Genomic DNA, 19,219 nt, shown 5'->3' on the forward strand with positions numbered 1-19,219 from the left:
TTAAATCCAGTAGGCTGCCATTTGCGTTGCGTTCAGTAGGCTGCCATCCCACTTTGAAATGGTGGGCAGAATCGCGACAAATCTGATTGCGATTCAAAATGCTGAGGTGTAAATGCAGCCTTTAGGGGGGAGCGGGTATCTAGTTTTGACAGGTACCCACTCCCACTTCTGGCTCAGTGATCTGAGCCGGAAGTTCGCCCCTCCCCCTCCTTCCCCCGCAGTCTTCTGGGACACATCACAGGTCCCAGAAAGGCGCAGCGCAGTTCGTGCATGCGTAGTATGAAACCCACAAGGCTTCGCTTCCTGTTTCCCTTCCAGGCTATGCCGGTGCCTGCAGACGAAGCCGACTAAAGAATCGGTTTGGGATCCCTGGACACTTGAGTGTCCTTATATTAAAAGTCAGCAGCTACAACACTTGTAGCTGCTGACTTCATTTTTTTTTTGGGGGGGGGGGAGCCTTGAGCTCATCCCATCCATTCATTTGAATTGCACCTGAAATCGCAGCGTGGTTCTGTCGCGATTTCCGTGTGCGATAAATCGACTGCAATCGCGGCAACCCACATTGCGTGAAACATATTGCCCAAAAGTATCTCTTGAATTTTTTTTAGGTGACAAGCTTCATGCAATGCGGTTTGCTGCACAATTTATCGCACGACAATCGCGCCAGAACCTCACCGCGATTTTAGGTGCCCCTCAAATAAATGGCATCTCAAATGTGACCGCGATTCAAAACGCTGAGGTGTAAATGCAGCCTCGGGGGGAGCGGGTGTCTGGTTTTGACAGGTACTCACTCCCGGCTCAGATCACCGCGGCGATGTGAGCTGGAAGTTCGCCCCCCCCTCCTTCCCCCGCAGTCACCTGGGACACATCACAGGTTCCAGAAAGGCGCAGCACAGCTCGCACATGCGTAGTATGAATCCCGCAGGGCTTCACTTCCTGTTTCCCTTACAGGCTATGCTGGCGCCTGCACCTGCAGCCAACTGAAGAATCGTTTTGGGTGCCGACATCGCTGGATCCCTGGACAGGTGAGTGTCCTTATATTTAAAGTCAGCAGCTATAGTATTTGTAGGTGCTGATCTAATTTTTTTTTTTTTGGGGGGGGGGGGGCCTGGAGCTCCTCTTAATGTACTGAAAAAACCTGACCTGCCAGAAATCCAGGGAGCTCCTAACTTCTCACAGTGAGCTGACAACTCTGCCTCTGAAATCCCAAGCCGTGTTGTCAGCCCTGCCTATTTCTCACCCTTCTGGACTACAGAACACCTTCCTCTTTCACTATTCTCGTGGGGGGTATGCTTTGTAGCTGTAGTGCAGCAAAGATAGCGTTGTCAGCTCACTACAGGAAGTGCGGAGCTCACTGAATTTCTGGCGTGTGTTTTTGGGTACTTTCAGCCACTTTAACCACTTCCTTTCCAAGCCTATTTTGACACTTCGCTCCTACATGTACAAATCTACTTTTTTTTTGCTAGAAAATTAATTACCCTCAAACATTATATTTTTTTTTAAGCAGAGACCCTATAGAATAAAATGGGGTGTGTTGCAATTTTTTATGTCACACGGTATTTGCGCAACGGTTTTTCAAACGTAATTTTTTTAGAAAAAAAAAAGACACATTTATGGCTAAAAAACAAAACAGCAGTTAGCCCATTTTACTGTATTTTGTAAAATGTGAAAGATAATGTTACGTCGAGTAAATAGATACCTAACATGTCACGCTTTAAAATGGAGTCTGCCTGTGGAATGGCGGCAAACTGCTTAAAATTCTCCATAGTAGACGCTTTAAACGCCTTTACAGGTTACCAGTTTAGAGTGGCACAGGAGGTCCGGTGCTAGAATTATTGCTCTCACTCTGATGTTCGCGACAATACCTCACCTGTGTGGTGCGATCACCGTATACATATGAGTGTGGGAGTAATGTATGTGTTCGCATGGTGACCCGGTGGCGCTTTAAATTGTTTTTTTTTTTTTTTTTATTTATTTTATAAAAAACATTTTTTTTTTACATTTTTTTGGACAAACTTTATTGCTATCACAAGGGATGAACAACATCCCTTGTGATAGCATGGGTCATGACAGGTCCTCTTTTTGAGAGATCTGGGATATATTAGACCCCAAATCTCTCCTCTGGCCCCCATGCAGCCGATCAGACCAAGATTGGTCCGATTGGCTGCTTCTATGGCTCCTGGTGGCCAGGTAAACAAAGAGGCGGAAACGGAAGTGACGAATACTCGTCGCTCCCGGTTTCCAGAGAGAGTCTGCCTGTTGAATGGCGGCAAACTGCTTAAAATTCTCCATAGGCGACGCTTTAAACGCCTTTACAGGTTACCAGTTTAGAGTGGCACAGGAGGTCTGGTGCTAGAATTATTGCTCTCACACTCACAGAGAGAGGGGAATGACGTCAGTTCCTCTCTCTCTGTCCCAGGCAGCCATCGCCACATCGCTCCTGGCTTCTGCAATGGGACCAGAGAGCCTGGGAGAGGCGGCGTCGGGAGGGGGGGTGGCACCCCCTTCCTCCACCCGCAGAAGTGATCAAGTGGCTAATTAGCCAATCGGGTCACTTCTGCCTTCTACAGGATCGCCGGCTGAAAATAATGGTACAGGAATGATGCCATAGCTAAGAGGACGTGACAGGTCCTCTTTATGTAGAGATCTGGGGTCTTTTAGACCCCAAATCTCTCCTCTGGCCCCTTCATGCAGCCGATTGGACCAAGATCGGTCCGATCGGCTGCTTCTCTGGCCGCTGGTGGCCATATTAAAAAAGGGGCGGAACCCGAAGTGATGAAAACTCGTCGCTCCCAGTTTCCAGGGTTACAGAGAGCGGGCAACAACATCAGTTCCCAGGCAGCCATCGCCGCCGGCTGCATTGCTCCCGGCCTCTGCGATTGGACCAGAGAGCCGGGGAGAGGTGGTGGCTGTGGAAGGGGGGGGGGGGGTGGGACCCCCTTCCACCATCTGCATCTAATTAGCCACTCAGATGGCTTCTGCCTTCTACAGATTTTCCGGCTGAAAATAATGGTACTGAGATGATGCCTGTAGGTGCCTGCATCATCCCGGTATGACCAGTGAAACCCCAAGGACGTACTGGTACGTCCTTGGGTGGGAAGTGGTGTTAAAGGGATAAAACGTGGAGAAATGTATTGCGGAGATGTGCTGAATGTGTTTTTTTCTCTACTTTGCCCGGAGTTACTCTTCAAACACGGCGATGCCCTGGCTATGATCAAACCGCTTTTTCTTGCTTTCCCCTGACAGAAGAAGTCACCAGCTTCTAATAAAAGCCTGAGTAGTCAGCACATGGGACAGTCGTGCAGTGGGTAGATAAGCTGCGGTTTCCGTTCCCTGGTCATGTGACCACACACCGCCCATACACAATGTCTGCTATTGTCACTCTCCATTGTAACCCCATGTGTCTGTCTGCTCTTCCTGTCTGGCTGCCTTCACCTCCACGTGCTCCGGAGTTTATTCTGCGATTAGTAGCTGCTTTTTGTGGTTTTTATGCTCCATTTGCTCTCCAAAGTAGCCCTGTAATCCCGCATATAACGGGGATGTTTAAAGCGGACTGATCCTTGAAATTCACATTTCCCATGAAGCAACTGAACGCGCATCACTATGACCGCATCACAGTATAATAAAATAATACAGTATAAGGTCAGCAATTAAAAAACAAAAGCCCGGGTGATACGTGCCTGTGGGTTCCAGGAGCATAAGGTGTGTATCAGGTCATTAGAGACTGCAGAGCCTACTGTAATCAGCTAGGCCCGTTAGTAGGAAGAAGGCCCGGGGGCTATTTGTTTTGTCTTTCCATTTAACTTTAATCGCACATCATTGATACTTTGTGCTTTATTGCTCACTTTTAGGCTCCGTTCACATATAGACGTTTCGGATTGCGGGCAGAATTGTGCCCACGATCCTGAACCATTGCAAGTCAGGGGACGCCCATTCGATTCCTGTGACTTGCAATGGCACCCCAAACGTGGCGCAATTGTTGCCCGAAGAATTGCGGTAAAATCGCACAAACAAATTGCGGGACGCCTGTCGCCCAAAAGACGTTTTTGTACTTCTCACCGCGCTTCGTCGGGTGACAATCACGGTAAAATCGCGCTGTGTTTGGGGTGCCATTACAAGTCAAGGGAATCGCACAGGCGTCCCACGACTGGCGATGGTTTGGGATAGTGGGCGGAATCGCGGCAATTCTGCCCGCAATCCAAAATGCCTATATGTGAATGGAGCCTTAGGCTCCATTCACATCTGAGCGCATCGTTTTCAGGTGTTTTTTTGGTAATTTTCCAGGCATTTTTTGCAGGTGTTTGGAGGCAGGCATTGACATCTAACAAAAACGCTTGTAATCTCCTAAAAAAGAAGCTCATGTACTTTTTTGAGTTTCAGGCGTTTTGCTTTAGGCGACAAAACGCTCAGATGTGAACAGGAGCCATTGAAATGAATGGGATTTTACTTGTTGGGCGTTTTGAACTTTCAGAGATGAGCGTTTTACAAGATGAAAAACGCTCAGGTGTGAACTGGGCCTAAGCATTTAATCTAAGCATCAGATACATATTTTTTGAACTCAGGCTCACTCTTAGGCCCCTTTCACACTATCCGTTCGTCGGACGGGTTCCGTTTTTCTCAGCAGGGGATCGAGCCGCCGATCCCCCGCTGAGCAGGAGGAGGACAGCTGTGTCTCCGCGCTGTGTGCAGAGACACAGCTGTCAGTTCCCCATGCATCTCTATGGGGGAAATCGGATGGGAACGGACCGTCGGTCCGTTCTCATCCGATCCCATCCGATTCGCTGGACGGATGGAAAATAGGGTTTCCATCTGTCCAGATTTGACGGATCGGATCGGGTCAGATGTCAGCGGACATGTCTCCGCTGCCATCCGACGCCCCATAGGAATGCATGGGGGGACCGTTCAGATCCTCCAAAAAAACGAACAGGCGGATCTGAACGGTCCGCCTGTGTGAAAGGGGCCTTAGTGTTACTAGTTGGTACCCCTACTTACTGCACAGTATTATACTCCTTGTACGGATTGCTGATATTACTATTCATATAGACTTTAGAAATGAATCCGATACATAGATATGTCTCCTATAGCCATCACCGTGGATGCCACACAATGTTGGTTTGCGTTTGGCCCTGTTTGTCCTGCCGGGCCCCCGTGGATCCCAGGCCCACAGCTCCCAGGATAGACATTCCCAGCAGCAGCCAATGAAACATGAGCATGCCATTTCTTTTTAACAGATTTGTAAGTATGGGCCCCTTGGTGGCCCCTTAGCGTTTTGCATTAGTATAACATTATCTACCATCTTTATTACATGCCACAAACTGTTTTATTTCTTAGAACTTATGTATCGCATCAGCCCCTGAGGAAGTTAATGGCTATTGACGAAATGCGTCGGATTACCTGAATGCATTTTTTATACCTACCATGGATTGTTCTATGGAATAATGAACTTGACCATGAATATATAATATACTATGTATAACATCACAAATCTGTTTCATAATACGGTACTTGTCTGTGTTTACTTGCTGACATTGTATGTTTCAATAAACTTGCATTTTATATAGAAATTGAGTGGAGAGTTGGTGTTTGTCTATACAATTCTGGCACGATCCCCTAAAACTTAATATAAATATGCCAAGTCTGACAGGGAAGGGGAGATGGTGGGAAAAGAGGAAACCCCCCAAAAAAGGTGGGGGATAGGGACAAATCCCAACAGATGAGGAAAAATTTTTATTGAAAAAAAAATATTAAAGCCAGACATTAAAGTGCAACATATCAATGATGTTTCCACATACCGTAACACATCCTGCTGTGCGGTGGATCGACACGTTTCGTCCACATGAGCTGTTGCACTATAATATCTGGTTTTAATATTTTTTTTGTTTCAATAAAACATATACTTTTTCTTTTATAGACCGGTTTCTCTTTAGTATCTTGGGCACATTAAAATCCTCATGTTCCTCATCTGCTGGGATTTGTCCCATCCCCTCCCCCTCCACTTTCCCCCTCCCTCCCCTTTTTTTGGGTGGTTTCCCCTTTTCCTACCATCTCCCCTTCCCTGTCAGACTTGGCATATTGTTAGATTTATTGCATTTTATATTTCATCATTGGGCTTGTCGCACCTCATTTAAAGTCCCAAGGGCAAATCTTTGCAACTTTCTTAGTAGAAAGAAGAGTCGCCACACACCGGATAGATCACAGGCATTCATGTTTATCATAAGCATGGCAGTGACAGTTCTCTAGGAACCTCCTCTTCTAATGCATTTCACCCAATTAGTCGTATGTCTCTATAACTCCTAATTGGGTGAAGCGCGTTGGAGCCTGGTTCTAGGGCAGGGACAGCACATTACCTGAGAGGCTGGGAACCAGTGCTCTGGCCCAAGTGTCTTTGGAATGTAGCAATAATCCTCTAATACACGTGACAAACACACGGCCCATGGGCCGAATCCAGCCCGCCAGGCCATTTCATGTGGCCCTCGCACCTCTCCTGCATCTGCGGCACCCCCTCCCTCATCTCTACCCCCCGCATGTCTCAGCAATCAGCAGCAGAGAGGAGGATAGAATTCTTCCACCAGATCCTGCGCATCTACCTGCAGTCGCAGCACCCCTTTGGATCAGACTCTGGAGCATTCCTCTTGTCCTCCTCCAGACCCTGCACTTTCTGCTACCCAGCTACTTCCTGGCAGCAGCACAAGATAAGGTGCATTGTGATGTAAGGGAGGGTAGGGGACTCTTGACTTTTGATGGTGTGGGGGGGGGGCTCTTGACATCGGATCTAAGGGGGAGTCAGATGCTCTGGACATCTATTCTTACAGATTCAACTGGTCCTTAGAGAGCAACCATAATGCTGATGCGGCCCGCAATGAATTGGAGTTTGACACTGCTCTGATATAACCACTTGCTGACCGCAATATGTATATATACATTATGGTTTGCAAGTGGTTTACCAGGGTTCTGGCTTTTTTTTTTCCGCCGGCGGCTGCCTTTCTCATGAAAGCGGTCTGGGCGGCTCATTAGCAGCTGGATCGCTATCAGAAGCAGCGGGAGGGGACATATGCATGTGTGTGTGTGTGTGTGTGTGTGTGTGAGAAGGCGGGGAAGGGGGTGGTAAAAGTGTGGCTCAGACACAGGGTTTTACTACCCCCCAAACGCTAGTGTAAACGCTCCCTGTTTGGCAGACTTGCTGTAGGAGCCCATCAAAAATCGCTCTGCGGCAATACTAAGCAGGAAGCAGAGACTGTATATGTAATGAATTAACATGGCCAACCCTGTTAAAAAGTTTGTAGTGTCAGACTCAGCAGCATCACCTGGGCTTTCCGGTCATGTGATCACTGTCATTGGCTGTGGCAGCGATCACATGATTGGGAGCCAGTCCCATCTGTTTCAGATTGTTAACAGGGACCGGGAGCTGTCTGTGACAGCGCGATCACCGCGCTTCCACTTTAAGCATGTCTAAGAAGTGAGCATGTGTTTTCTGGCCCTTTAACCACTTGCCGGCCAGTCGCCTTACATATACTGCGGCAGGTCGGCTCGTTCTTGCGAAATGACGTACCTGTACGTCACTGTGCAGGACCGCGAGTAGTGGCACGCACGCGCCCATTTGCCACGGGAGAAGCTGATCTGCGGGTCCGTCAGCTGCCATTGCTACTGGCCACCTGCGATCGCTCCCCGTGGAGACAGAACAGCGGTCTGCCGATGTAAACACTGCAGGCCGCTGTTCTGTCAGCAATCAACACAGGGATTCTGTGTTCCTATTTAGGAACACAGGTCCCTGTGTTCATTCCATAAGCCTATCCCCCACACTGTTAGAAAACACCCCCTAGGGACACATTTAACCCTTTGATCCCCCCTGGTGTTAACCCCTTCCCTGTGAGTTTAATTATGACAGTAACAGTGCATATTATTTAGCACTGATTACTGTAGTAATGTCACTGGTCCCCCCAAAAGTGTCAAAAATGTCAGTTAGGTGTATGATCTGTCCGCCGCAATGTAGCAGTCCTGCTAAATATCGCTGATAGCCGCCATTACTAGTAAAAAAATTAAAATAAATAAAAATGACATAAATCTTTCCCCAGTTTGTAGAAGTGGTAACTTTTGCGCAAACCAATCAATATACAGTTATTGGGATTTTCTTTTTACCAAAAATATGTGGCAGAATACATAGTGGGCTAAAATGCTGAAAACATTCAATTTTTACATTTTTTTTTACTGGGAATATTAATTACGCAGAAAGTAAAAAATACAGTTTTTTCTTTTTTGTTCAAAATTGTCGCTCCTTTTTGTTTATAGCGCAAAAAAAATAAAAAATAGCACAGGTGATCAAATACCACCAAAAGAAAGATCTATTTGTGGGGAAAAAAATAACTTTTTTTGGGGTACAGCGTCGCACGACCGCGCAATTGTCCGTTAAAGTAACGCAGTGGCGAATTGCAAAATATGGCCTGGTTAATCCCTTCCCTGCCAGTGTCATTTTTACAGTAACAGTGCTTATGTATAGCACTGATTACTGCAGTAATGTCACTGGTAACCCCAAAAGTGTCAAAAATGTCAGTCAAGGGTCCGATCTGTCCGCCGCAATGTCGCAGTCCTGCAAAAAAAAAAAAAATCGCAGATCGCCGCCATTACTCGTTAAAAAAAAAAAACACCAAAAATGACAAAAATCTTTCCCTTTGTTAGTAAACGCGATAACTTTTGCACAAACCAATCAAAATACGCTTTTTGTGATTTTTTTTACCAAACATATGTAGCATAAAACAAATTGGCCGAAAATGTAAAAAAATTTAGATTTTTACATTTTTTTGGGGGAATTTCATATAAAAAAATTTGAAAAATATTGTTATTTTTGCAAAATTGACGCTCTTTTTTTGTTTATAGCGCATGATCAAAAAATCGCACAGGTGATCAAATACCACCAAAAGAAAGCTCTGTTTGTGGGAAAAAAAGGATGTAAAATTAGTTTAGGTACAGCATCGCACGACCACGCAATTGTCCGTTAAAGTCACGCAGTAAAAATTCACAAAAAAAACCCTGGTCAGGAAGGGGGTAAAATCTTCCGGGGCTTAAGTGGTTAAGGGTGCAAATCCTTCCGGTCCAGAAGTGGTTAAGGAAACACACCTAGAAGGAGAGAGGGAACGGCACACAAGGCAAACAGCTCTGCACACACAGTGACTCGGCACAACAAGTCCTGACCGCGGTTCTGACATTCCACACAGCTTAGCCTGATCCCTCCTAAGAAATGATAGCGACTGTAACCACAAGTGCAAGTGAGATGACTTCATAGGAGGATGCCGGGTGTGCGATGGATGACGCACAGCTAGGGAAGAGTGTCTGAGGACTTACATTGTAATAAAGGTGAGAACAGGAAATTCTCTGGATGCACGTAATGCACTATCATGCGTTGCAGCACTGCTATTCATTGCATTGGGGTGACATTCAAATTGAACCCATGTTATGTGCGTTACTGCACATTGCGGTAACAAAGTAGGGCAAACGGGCCCTCACTGTTTATTTTCTTTAGCAAACAGCCTTACCAGTACAGAGAAGTGTGGAAACAGTGGTCTCTCCGCAAGGGTCCAACATGTCCCCTGCTGAGTCAGCATCAGATCTCTCCAATCAGCAGGAAGCACAAGCTTTGCTGATTGACGAGCTGTAGACCTGGCTCAGCAGGGAGAGTAGGGGGGTGTTGGCCCTCTGCAGAGAGACCACTGCTTCCACATACAGAGAGCAAGGATCTGACTCTGCAGCAGGCTGGCAAGGGACAGGCTTTCTTTTGTTTGTTTTAATGCTCCTAGGATATATTTAGCTGATTTAAACTAGTCCAATTGGGCTTTAACCACCTGCCGACCAGCCACTGTATAACTGTTATACAGTGGCAGGTATCGGTATCAGCAATGAAAAAACGATGTGTATATTAAATTAAAACCTGCGCCTATAGTAATAATAACAATGTTGGTGCTAAAATTAAATGGCAATGTAAAAACCTAGAATAAATTATGTGCAGCTGCTGAATCTCTAAGTAAGGGCTCTTTCACACGGGCGTTCCTTTTTTTTTTTTTTGTAAGGCTCCTTTCACACGGCCGCTCCGCTGCTTAAGTCCGCTGCGGGACTTTTTTTTTTTTTTTTCCACGGAGCGGATGACATTTCTGTTATCCGCTCCGTATGCCCGCATATCATCCCATCCGTTTGCGGATGATATGCGGACATAATGTAAGTATATGGCATTGCGGATGTCAGCGGATGACACCGCTGACATCCGATTTTCCTTCCTTTCCGTTTTTTACACGGATGGAAAAATGGGGTTCTGTTCCGTTCGTAAAAATGGAACAGAACTGAAAGGAGGAAAATCGGATGTCAGCGGATGGTATTCCGCTGACATCCGCAGTGCCATTCACTTACATTATGTCCGCAAATCATCCGCAAAAAAATAGGATGATTTGCGGACACACGGAAAGCAGCGGAGCGGCCGTGTGAAAGGACCCTAACGGACACGGATGACACTTGTGTCATCCGGTCCGTATGTCCGTTTTTCATCCCATCCGTTTGCGGATGAAAAACTGACATAATGCATGTCTATGTAAATACGGATGTCTGCGGATGACACCACTGACATCCGTTTTTGCTTCCGTTCCATTTTTTGAAAGGAAAAAAAAATAGGGTTCTCCTCCGTTCAAAAAAACTGAACTGAACTGAACTGACAAAAAACGGATGTCAGAGGATGATCATCCGATGACATCCGTATTTACATAGAGATACATTATGTCCGTTTTTCATCCGCAAACGGATGGGATGAAAAATGGACATACGGAACGCCCGTGTGAAAGAGCCCTTAGTCTTAGATAAGAGTATAGTAAAACAAATTTAAAACAGCGCTAGCAATCCATTTAAAGAATTAATAAAAGTGATGTAAAACGAATTGATAAATATTTGACAAATAAATAATAAAATGTGATAAATCAGTCCTTTAGGCCCCTTTCACACATACGGTCCGTTCAGTTCATCAGTTCAGTCACGTCAAAATGTATCAGTTTTCCATCCATTTTTCATCCGTTTTTCGTCAGTTTTTCATCCGTTTTTCGTCAGTTGTCTGTTTTTCATCCGTTGTCGTCCGTTTTTCATCCGTTGTCATCCGTTTTTCATCCGATCCGTTTTTTTGACGGATGAAAAATAGGGCATTCATCCGTTCAAAAAAACGGACGTTGACAGAAGTGGATGAAAACGGATGTTAACTGATGATCATCCATTGTCATCTGTTTTTACATAGAGATACATTGATGTCCTTTTTTCATCCGTCAACGGTTGGATGAAAAACGGAAAAACGGACAGCATGTGTGAAAGGGACCTAACAGTGATATGTCCAATAAAGTGCTCAGGTGCAGAAATGGTAATCCAAACGGTGCTCAGGTGATTGGCAAACCCTCTGGTTCCCTACTCACCACAATAATGAGTCTCAAACGCTTGTAAAATCCATTGGACTATTGCACTCAGGCTCCTGCTGGGGGTAATCCAAGATCGGAATATCTTGCAGGCTCCTGAAGGCAGGCACCGGAAGTGCGTCAACGCGTTTCGCCCACCCAAGACGGTCTTTGAAAACGCCCAATAGGCGGGCGAAACGCGTTGACGCACTTCCGGTACGGCTGGAACGCATCGTCACATCCTGTTTACTTCCTGGATTGTCTGTGGAGCGCACGCTACCAGCGGCATCCACCATTACGTGTTCCATTACTCTGTGGTTTTTTTACTACTGTCTTGCAAGTATGTTTTTATTGTTTTGGGGCCAATAAATTACCTAAACATACTACACCATCTGTGGTCCTTTTGTTTTATAATTGGAGCGTACGGAGGTCTTCCTTGGAGCGATCCCTTGCAAGATATCCCGATCTTGGATTACCCCCAGCAGGAGCCTGAGTGCATTAGTCCAATGGATTTTACAAGTGTTTGAGACTTATTATTGTGGTGAGTAGGGAACCAAGAGGGTTTGCCAATCACCTGAGCACCGTTTGGATAACCATTTCTGCACCTGAGCACTTTATTGGACATATCACTGTTAAGGACTGATTTATCACATTTTATTATTTATTTGTCAAATATTTATCAATTCGTTTTACATCACTTTTATTAATTCTTTAAATGGATTGCTAGCGCTGTTTTAAATGAAAAAACGATTTTGGTCGATCACTACTTCTAATATCTGATACCATAATACTCCCATCATCGAGTAACAGGGTCACTTTTGTGTGCCTGAAATAAAAACTGTCCAAAATGCGTCATGGCAACCAATACAATTGCAGCTGTCATTTTTAGATAAAGTGAATGGGGTAATCTGATTGGTCGTAACCATAAATAATGAGTGTCCTTATAATGGAGAAGGCGCAGCAGACAAATTCAGGCAAGAAAACTGGCACAGAAAACACGGAGCACTTAGCGAGATAAGCTGCACTGAAGGAGATGAAGGACAATGGAACGTAGAAAGGGCGAGCAGACGCGGTGTGATAATGACGTACCCATGTAGATGTTGTACAAGTCTCCCCTTGGCGAGGAGATATCCACCGTGTCATCAATCCCGAAATCTGATTTCACTCTCTGCAGAATGAAGTCTGCGCCTAAAACACAGCCAAGGAAAAAACAGTTAGTGTACGCAGAGGTCCGAATTAGATACATTAGATGGATTTATTGTACAGGGAGATAATAAAATGAGTGCGCAGGATGCCAGCTACTGTTCAGTTTTAGCTTTTGTATCTGGGGAAATGAAACATGCGTTATCCCACCACTGAGGACGTAGACTCTGCCCTTCCTCCATATTGGTGTGCTCCCACCACTGAGGACATAGGCTCTGCCCTTCCTCCATATTGGTGTGCTTCCACCACTGAGGACATATAAAAAGAAAAGAACAGGCGCCACTGTAATTAGCCAAACAATTTATTGCACAAAATACATAGTGACTTACACATGGGTAAGCTGCAGTCCGTATCGCAGCGTCTCCAGCGCACGATCCAGCCGTCCACCGGTCCGGAGGTGACGTCACAGGAAGCTGGTCAAAGACTTGGTTACACCGGAAGCCGCAAATGGAACGCAGGCTCCCGGAAATGACGCAACGCGTTTCGGAGCATGCGCACTCGGCTCCTTCCTCAAGCGTAAGTGACTGCCACCTGGTGCCAGGTTTAAATACGGCAGTCTACGATCAATTAGCATTAAAATCAACACAAGGGGCGGCGCAATACTCTACAGGACCAGCTACACAGCCAGCACTTCTGGAGAGTCCGCACAATACATTTAGGTAATACAATGAATTTCATACTGGGGCTTATTAATGTACAAATACTCACAAAAAAAGGTTCATTTTCCATGATCCATGATCCGTAATACATTATAAAAATATATAAGCACAAAAAAAGTGCCAGAAAAGTTCCCTTCCCCTTCCCCCCCCCCTGCCCTTCCCCTCCCCTCCTCTCCTTCCCCCCCCTTTTTTCTTTCCCCCCCCCCCTTCCCTCTCCCCTTGTTTCTTACTTTTTTCCCCTCATCCCTTCCCTCCCCCCATTCTCTCCCTCCCCCTTTTTTTTTCTTTTATCCCCATTTTGCTAGTATTTGAGGGTACATACGTATACATGTGTCTGCACGTGTTTTACGCCTGCATGCATATGTGTACGTATTTTAAAACATTTTACAGCTTTTTAATAAAATCTTGCTTTTTATCCAGTGTATTTTTCCTTTAGCTATCTGGCACTTTTTTTGTGCTTATATATTTTTATAATGTATTACGGATCATGGAAAATGAACCTTTTTTTGTGAGTACATGATTTTTGGATTTATTCAGGAGCTTGTGCCTTTCCCTTATTTATTAGGCAGCCCCTCTTTTCCCTTGTACTCCAATACAGAGTGATATATGTATATACATAATTAATTTTTAGCTTTATGGTGTGCTAGTCATGTTTCAGTACATCTATCGTAGAGGACGTAAAAATACTTGTAATAATACTTGTAATGTATACTGTTTGTTTTAAACTATTTGTACATTAATAAGCCCCAGTATGAAATTCATTGTATTACCTAAATGTATTGTGCGGACTCTCCAGAAGTGCTGGCTGTGTAGCTGGTCCTGTAGAGTATTGCGCCGCCCCTTGTGTTGATTTTAATGCTAATTGATCGTAGACTGCCGTATTTAAACCTGGCACCAGGTGGCAGTCACTTACGCTTGAGGAAGGAGCCGAGTGCGCATGCTCCGAAACGCGTTGCGTCATTTCCGGGAGCCTGCGTTCCATTTGCGGCTTCCGGTGTAACCAAGTCTTTGACCAGCTTCCTGTGACGTCACCTCCGGACCGGTGGACGGCCGGATCGTGCGCTGGAGACGCTGCGATACGGACTGCAGCTTACCCATGTGTAAGTCACTATGTATTTTGTGCTATAAATTGTTTGGCTAATTACAGTGGCGCCTGTTCTTTTCTTTTTACCTGTGCCAGCGGATTCCTCAGAGTTTTCCTGCCAGTGCTGCCTTGTACCCTGTCATTCAGGACAGTCTCCTAACAAGAATTTGGAGCATCCCCTGCGCCCCCCCCTACAGCGGTGGACTCCCTTCCCTCTTGCCTGGTCAGAAGCGCCCAACAACCACTTTTCCTGACCACTGAGGACATAGACTCTGCCCTTCTTCCATATTGGTGTGCTCCCACCACTGAGGACATAGGCTCTGCCCTTTCTCCATATTGGTGTGCTCCCACCACTGAGGACATAGGCACTGCCCTTCCTCCATATTGGTGTGCTCCCACCACTGAGGACGTAGGCCCTGCCCTTCCTCCATATTGGTGTGCTCACACCACTGAGGACGTAGGCTCTGCCCTTCCTCCCTATTGGTGTGCTCCCACCACTGAGGACATAGGCTCTACCCTTCCTCCATATTGGTGTGCTCCCACCACTGAGGACATAGACTCTGCCCTTCCTCCATATTGGTGTGCTCCCACCACTGAGGACATAGGCTCTGCCCTTCCTCCCTATTGGTGTGCTCCCACCACTGAGGACATAGGCTCTACCCTTCCTCCATATTGGTGTGCTCCCACCACGGAAGACATAGGCCCTGCCCTTCCTCCATATTGGTGTGCTTCATTTTTCATGGATGCCCCACTTTAATTCTTCTGCTGCACCTAAAGCTTATGGGAAGCCTGCTATTACCAAGCAGGCTACTAGGCCAAATGCACTTCAGTATATTAAAAAAAGTCCCTTTACAATATAAAACTAAACTAAATAAATATAACAAAAATAATAACAAAAAATAAAATAAAACAATGATAATAAAAAAACAAAAATAACATAACAAAAACAAAAAATAAACAAAAAACAAAAAATAAAAGAAAATAACAAAAAATAAAATAATAACAAAAAAATTTAACAAAAACAAAAAATAACATAACATAAAAATAAACAAAATACTAATAAAAAATAAAATGACATATTCATAAAAAAACAACGAAAAATAAAATAAAATAATAAAAAATAAAAGAACTAAAAATACAATAACATAAAAATAACAAAATAAATAAATAAAATAACATTAAAATAACATAATAATTAACAAAAAACAAAACAAAAAAAAATAAATAAAATGTAATAAAAACAAGCTAAAAAATCTATTAAAAAATACAATTAATAAAAAATAAATTAAAAAACTCAAAATATACTATATAAATAAAAAAATGATAATAAATACAACATAATATATAAATACAATATAACTAAAATCATAAAAAGCAAATATATTAAAATAAATACAACAAATAAATATAATAAATAAAAAATGAATATAATACATTCAAATAAACTATAATATATAAATAAATAAATATATATATATAATATGTAAAAAAATAAAATAATAGGACAGGTTGAGTTTGCAATTTAGAGGTACGCTGTGCATCAGCATGGGGCCCTATAGGTCTAAATAGATGCTTAGACATGAACTGACTATGCCAGCACAGATCTGCTTCTGTGCTTAGCGTGGCAAGAAACCTTTAGGAAGGCAGAGAGACTGGCGGGATCACCAGAAAACTGATGTGGATTCAATAAAAACAAAATTAACCGATCATATGGGGGGCAAATCAATGTACAGTAGTCCAAAAATTTTACTGAAGGATAAAATACAATTTTAAGAGACCCTGTCGCCAAACCATTCATTCAAACAAGAATCCTTCTATAAGATCATAGATGAGTTTATTATAATAATATAGGCATGTGATTTACTTGTAAAATCCTCCTTTGTGTAAACATCTAAAAGCCCTGAAACTATTGCTGGGTGCGGCCAATGCCTCTCTCTAGTATTCCCCTTTGCTGTTGACAGGAAAGGCAACACACTATGGACATCAATCCTTAATATCCGGTTTCTAAAACCTGCACCAAGCCACACCCCCTTACGGGTTTCACCCACATAGAGCTTCATCATGCTCCCTGTACAAGCTCTGGGCAGGTTTTCATACACATCCTTACCTTGCCAGGTATAAGCTCCAGGTGCCCCAAAGTATAGCATGTTGTCGATGAATCCTCCGCTGATGCCCATCTGGCACATGCCCGTTTTGTCCAGATCGGTGTTCACATTGCACATCTCATTGTGGTAAGTCTGCCATTCATCCTGATTGTTGTATAACAGGTCGTTTCCCCGCACGTAGCACTTGCCAATCATCCTGTAATGTTCTTCTCTAGTGCCCAGGATCACCTGTACTGATGTATATCGATGGGCACACACCTAGCAAGAGAGAAATATATTCACTAATATTTAAAAATTACTTTCATTAAAATGTACTAAAAAAAACAAACCCTTGTCATTTCCAATCAGAATGGGGGAGAGAGGGGCAGCACTAGGAGCCAATCAGGTAGGCTGTATGCAAATGGACTTGGACAAGGAACATGCTGACAGGGGGAGAGAGCAGAGTGAAAAACTAGCTTATCAATCTACTGCTGCTTGTCATCCAATCACAAACTCAGGGTAAGGGGATGACCAAACTGTTTAGCTTGAAGCTGAAATCCGGGAAGATATAAAAGACACAAATTAATACAACTTTGTTTTTAATTAATACATCTTCACATTTTTAAAAAAAATGCAAAGTACTTGAAATCGACCTGGTATCATCCCCTGAACAGCAAGGCTCGGAATGTGAGAGGAAGAAGCAGCACAAGCAGCCAATCAATTCACATGCTGAGTGACACAGAGATAACCTCATCACTGTGTAGACTGTGGGCGGGTCCATGACAGCCTGGGCTAATAGGGTTGAATGTTTCTGGAAGACTGAGGACATCTAGTGGCGGGAAGGGAGTTCTGCTGGTGATAGATTTGGATATAAAGTGAGTATTGTAGTATTGCAGCAAAAGTCGCATTTTTTAAAAATGATTTTGGATGGAGCTGTAGCAGTGAACAGTCATTTTACCTACCTGACTGCACTGTAATCTCAGGACTGGCTGGACAGAACTACAAACCCTCTGACAAGTAAAACAGCTCCAATATTAAAGAATTGAATTTTTATTTGGTTGTGTGCCCGGAGTTCAGCAGACTGCAGTATTATTTGCTATATAGTACATTTTGAATTATTTTAGTACTGTTCCTTTCCAAAATCCCAGAATGCTTCACTCCTGCCCTGCATACCAATGTTTTAGCACTCTGTAAGTGTATCTCCATTAATCAAAAACCTATTTTACAAATTAGAAGCAAAGACAGATCCCTGAATTCACACTTTGTTAATTGCAGAGTATGTTACCCACGCCAGCTATTTCCATGACTGTGCAGAAAAGCAATGAGACGGAATGCAGAAATACCAATTATCCACAAAAACAATATCTACAAAATCTTCTCTATAGACATTTTATTTGTCTGTTGCTGATCAAAGCTTTTTACTCTTCATTCACCCCTATTATTAGACATGCTTACCGCTTTGGGAAACTAAAGGATGACCCCCCCAGACAGAGGAAGGTCTAACATCCATATTAAGAAAGCTTTGACTTCAGCCAATCAGAATCCCCCTTTCAAGCTTCTAATGCACTGTAGGAGAATTGATGGGAGCATCTCATTGGCAGCTCTGGGGGATCATCGTCAGGTAGTTTGATCATAAGGCTCCATGGGCTGACTGGCAACTTCCGGCCCAGGGGGCAAGTAAAAACCAGAGGCGCATGGTTCAGCGACTCGGCCCCCCCCCCACCTCCCACTCTCCCTCTTACCAGCCTCCTCCTGACCCCCATTCTAGGATGAAGCTCCGCTCCAGGTCCTTTCTACTCACCGGCCGAATCCGTGTTCCCAACCTGGCCAGCAGGGGGCAGTTGGGTGGAGCTGGGACAGATTGGTCGGGGGTTTACACCATCCATGCTGGGGGGGGGGGGGAGAGAGACCTGCGCTCTGTCCTTGTCTTTATCCCGCACTCAGTAGGTCGGCAGTGGGGACTTTTTACTTCTCTTCACTAAGAATCCTTTAGGCATGTCTGTGGCAAAGGCGGTGCAGCCTTTTTGTAGGGCATCAGAGCAGCCCAGGGGGCAATTACCCCCCTGCCCCCTGGCCCAGTCCTCCCCTGTAAGGCTTCATGTCTTTTTAAGAACTGGGCTGCTTTCAGACATTACCCTCTACCAGTGATGGCAAATCTTGGCACCCCAGATGTTTTGGAATTACATTTCCCATGATGCTCCACTACACTGCAGAGTGCATGAGTATCATGGGAAATGTAGTTCCCAAACATCTGGGGTGCCAAGGTTTGCCATCACTGCCCTATACTGTGTGCACATTTTTATACAGATTACGCTATTTTTTGGGTCATCAGCTATGTTATATGGTTATTTTAAAATCTGGACAATTCTGCATAACTGTTACTCTTAAGCTGGCCATACATTATACAATTTTCCTATTCCATTTTCTTTTAGATTTACCTTCAGCTACGTAGCGCAAGGGCCTGCCTGATTGCATACAAACTGAAAGGGTTTAGCCACTTGACCTCCAGAAGATTTACCCCCCTTCCTGACCAGGCCATTTTTGTGATATGGCCCAGCATTACTTTAACTGACAATTGTGTGGTCCTGTGATGCTGTACCCTAATTGTCCTTTTTTTCCTACAAATAGAGCTTTCTTTTGGTGGCATTTGATCACCTCTGCGATGTTTATTTTTTGCGCTAGAAACAAAAAAAAAAAAAAAGCGACAATTTAAAAAAAACAATATATTTTAAATTCTGCTATAAAATATATCCAATAAAAAAAAATGTAAAAAAAGCGTAT

General features: G+C 44.2%; 1 protein-coding gene across 1 annotated transcript in view; it reads right to left on the reverse strand.

Annotated features, from left to right (window-relative positions):
* The window catches only part of ITGA3 (integrin subunit alpha 3), a 168,973-nt gene that overhangs the window by 75,062 nt on the left and 74,692 nt on the right, over positions 1-19,219 (reverse strand). The window contains exons 4-5 of the mRNA XM_082271775.1: positions 16,462-16,717; positions 12,498-12,596 (exon numbers count right to left, since the gene is read on the reverse strand). Of these exons, the coding sequence (XP_082127901.1) occupies positions 12,498-12,596; positions 16,462-16,717 (355 nt within the window). The remainder of the gene's footprint in view (positions 1-12,497; positions 12,597-16,461; positions 16,718-19,219) is intronic.

The sequence above is a fragment of the Pelophylax lessonae genome, assembly GCF_965119305.1.
Source record: "Pelophylax lessonae genome assembly, chromosome: 11".
In the NCBI taxonomy this organism is placed as follows: domain Eukaryota; kingdom Metazoa; phylum Chordata; class Amphibia; order Anura; family Ranidae; genus Pelophylax; species Pelophylax lessonae.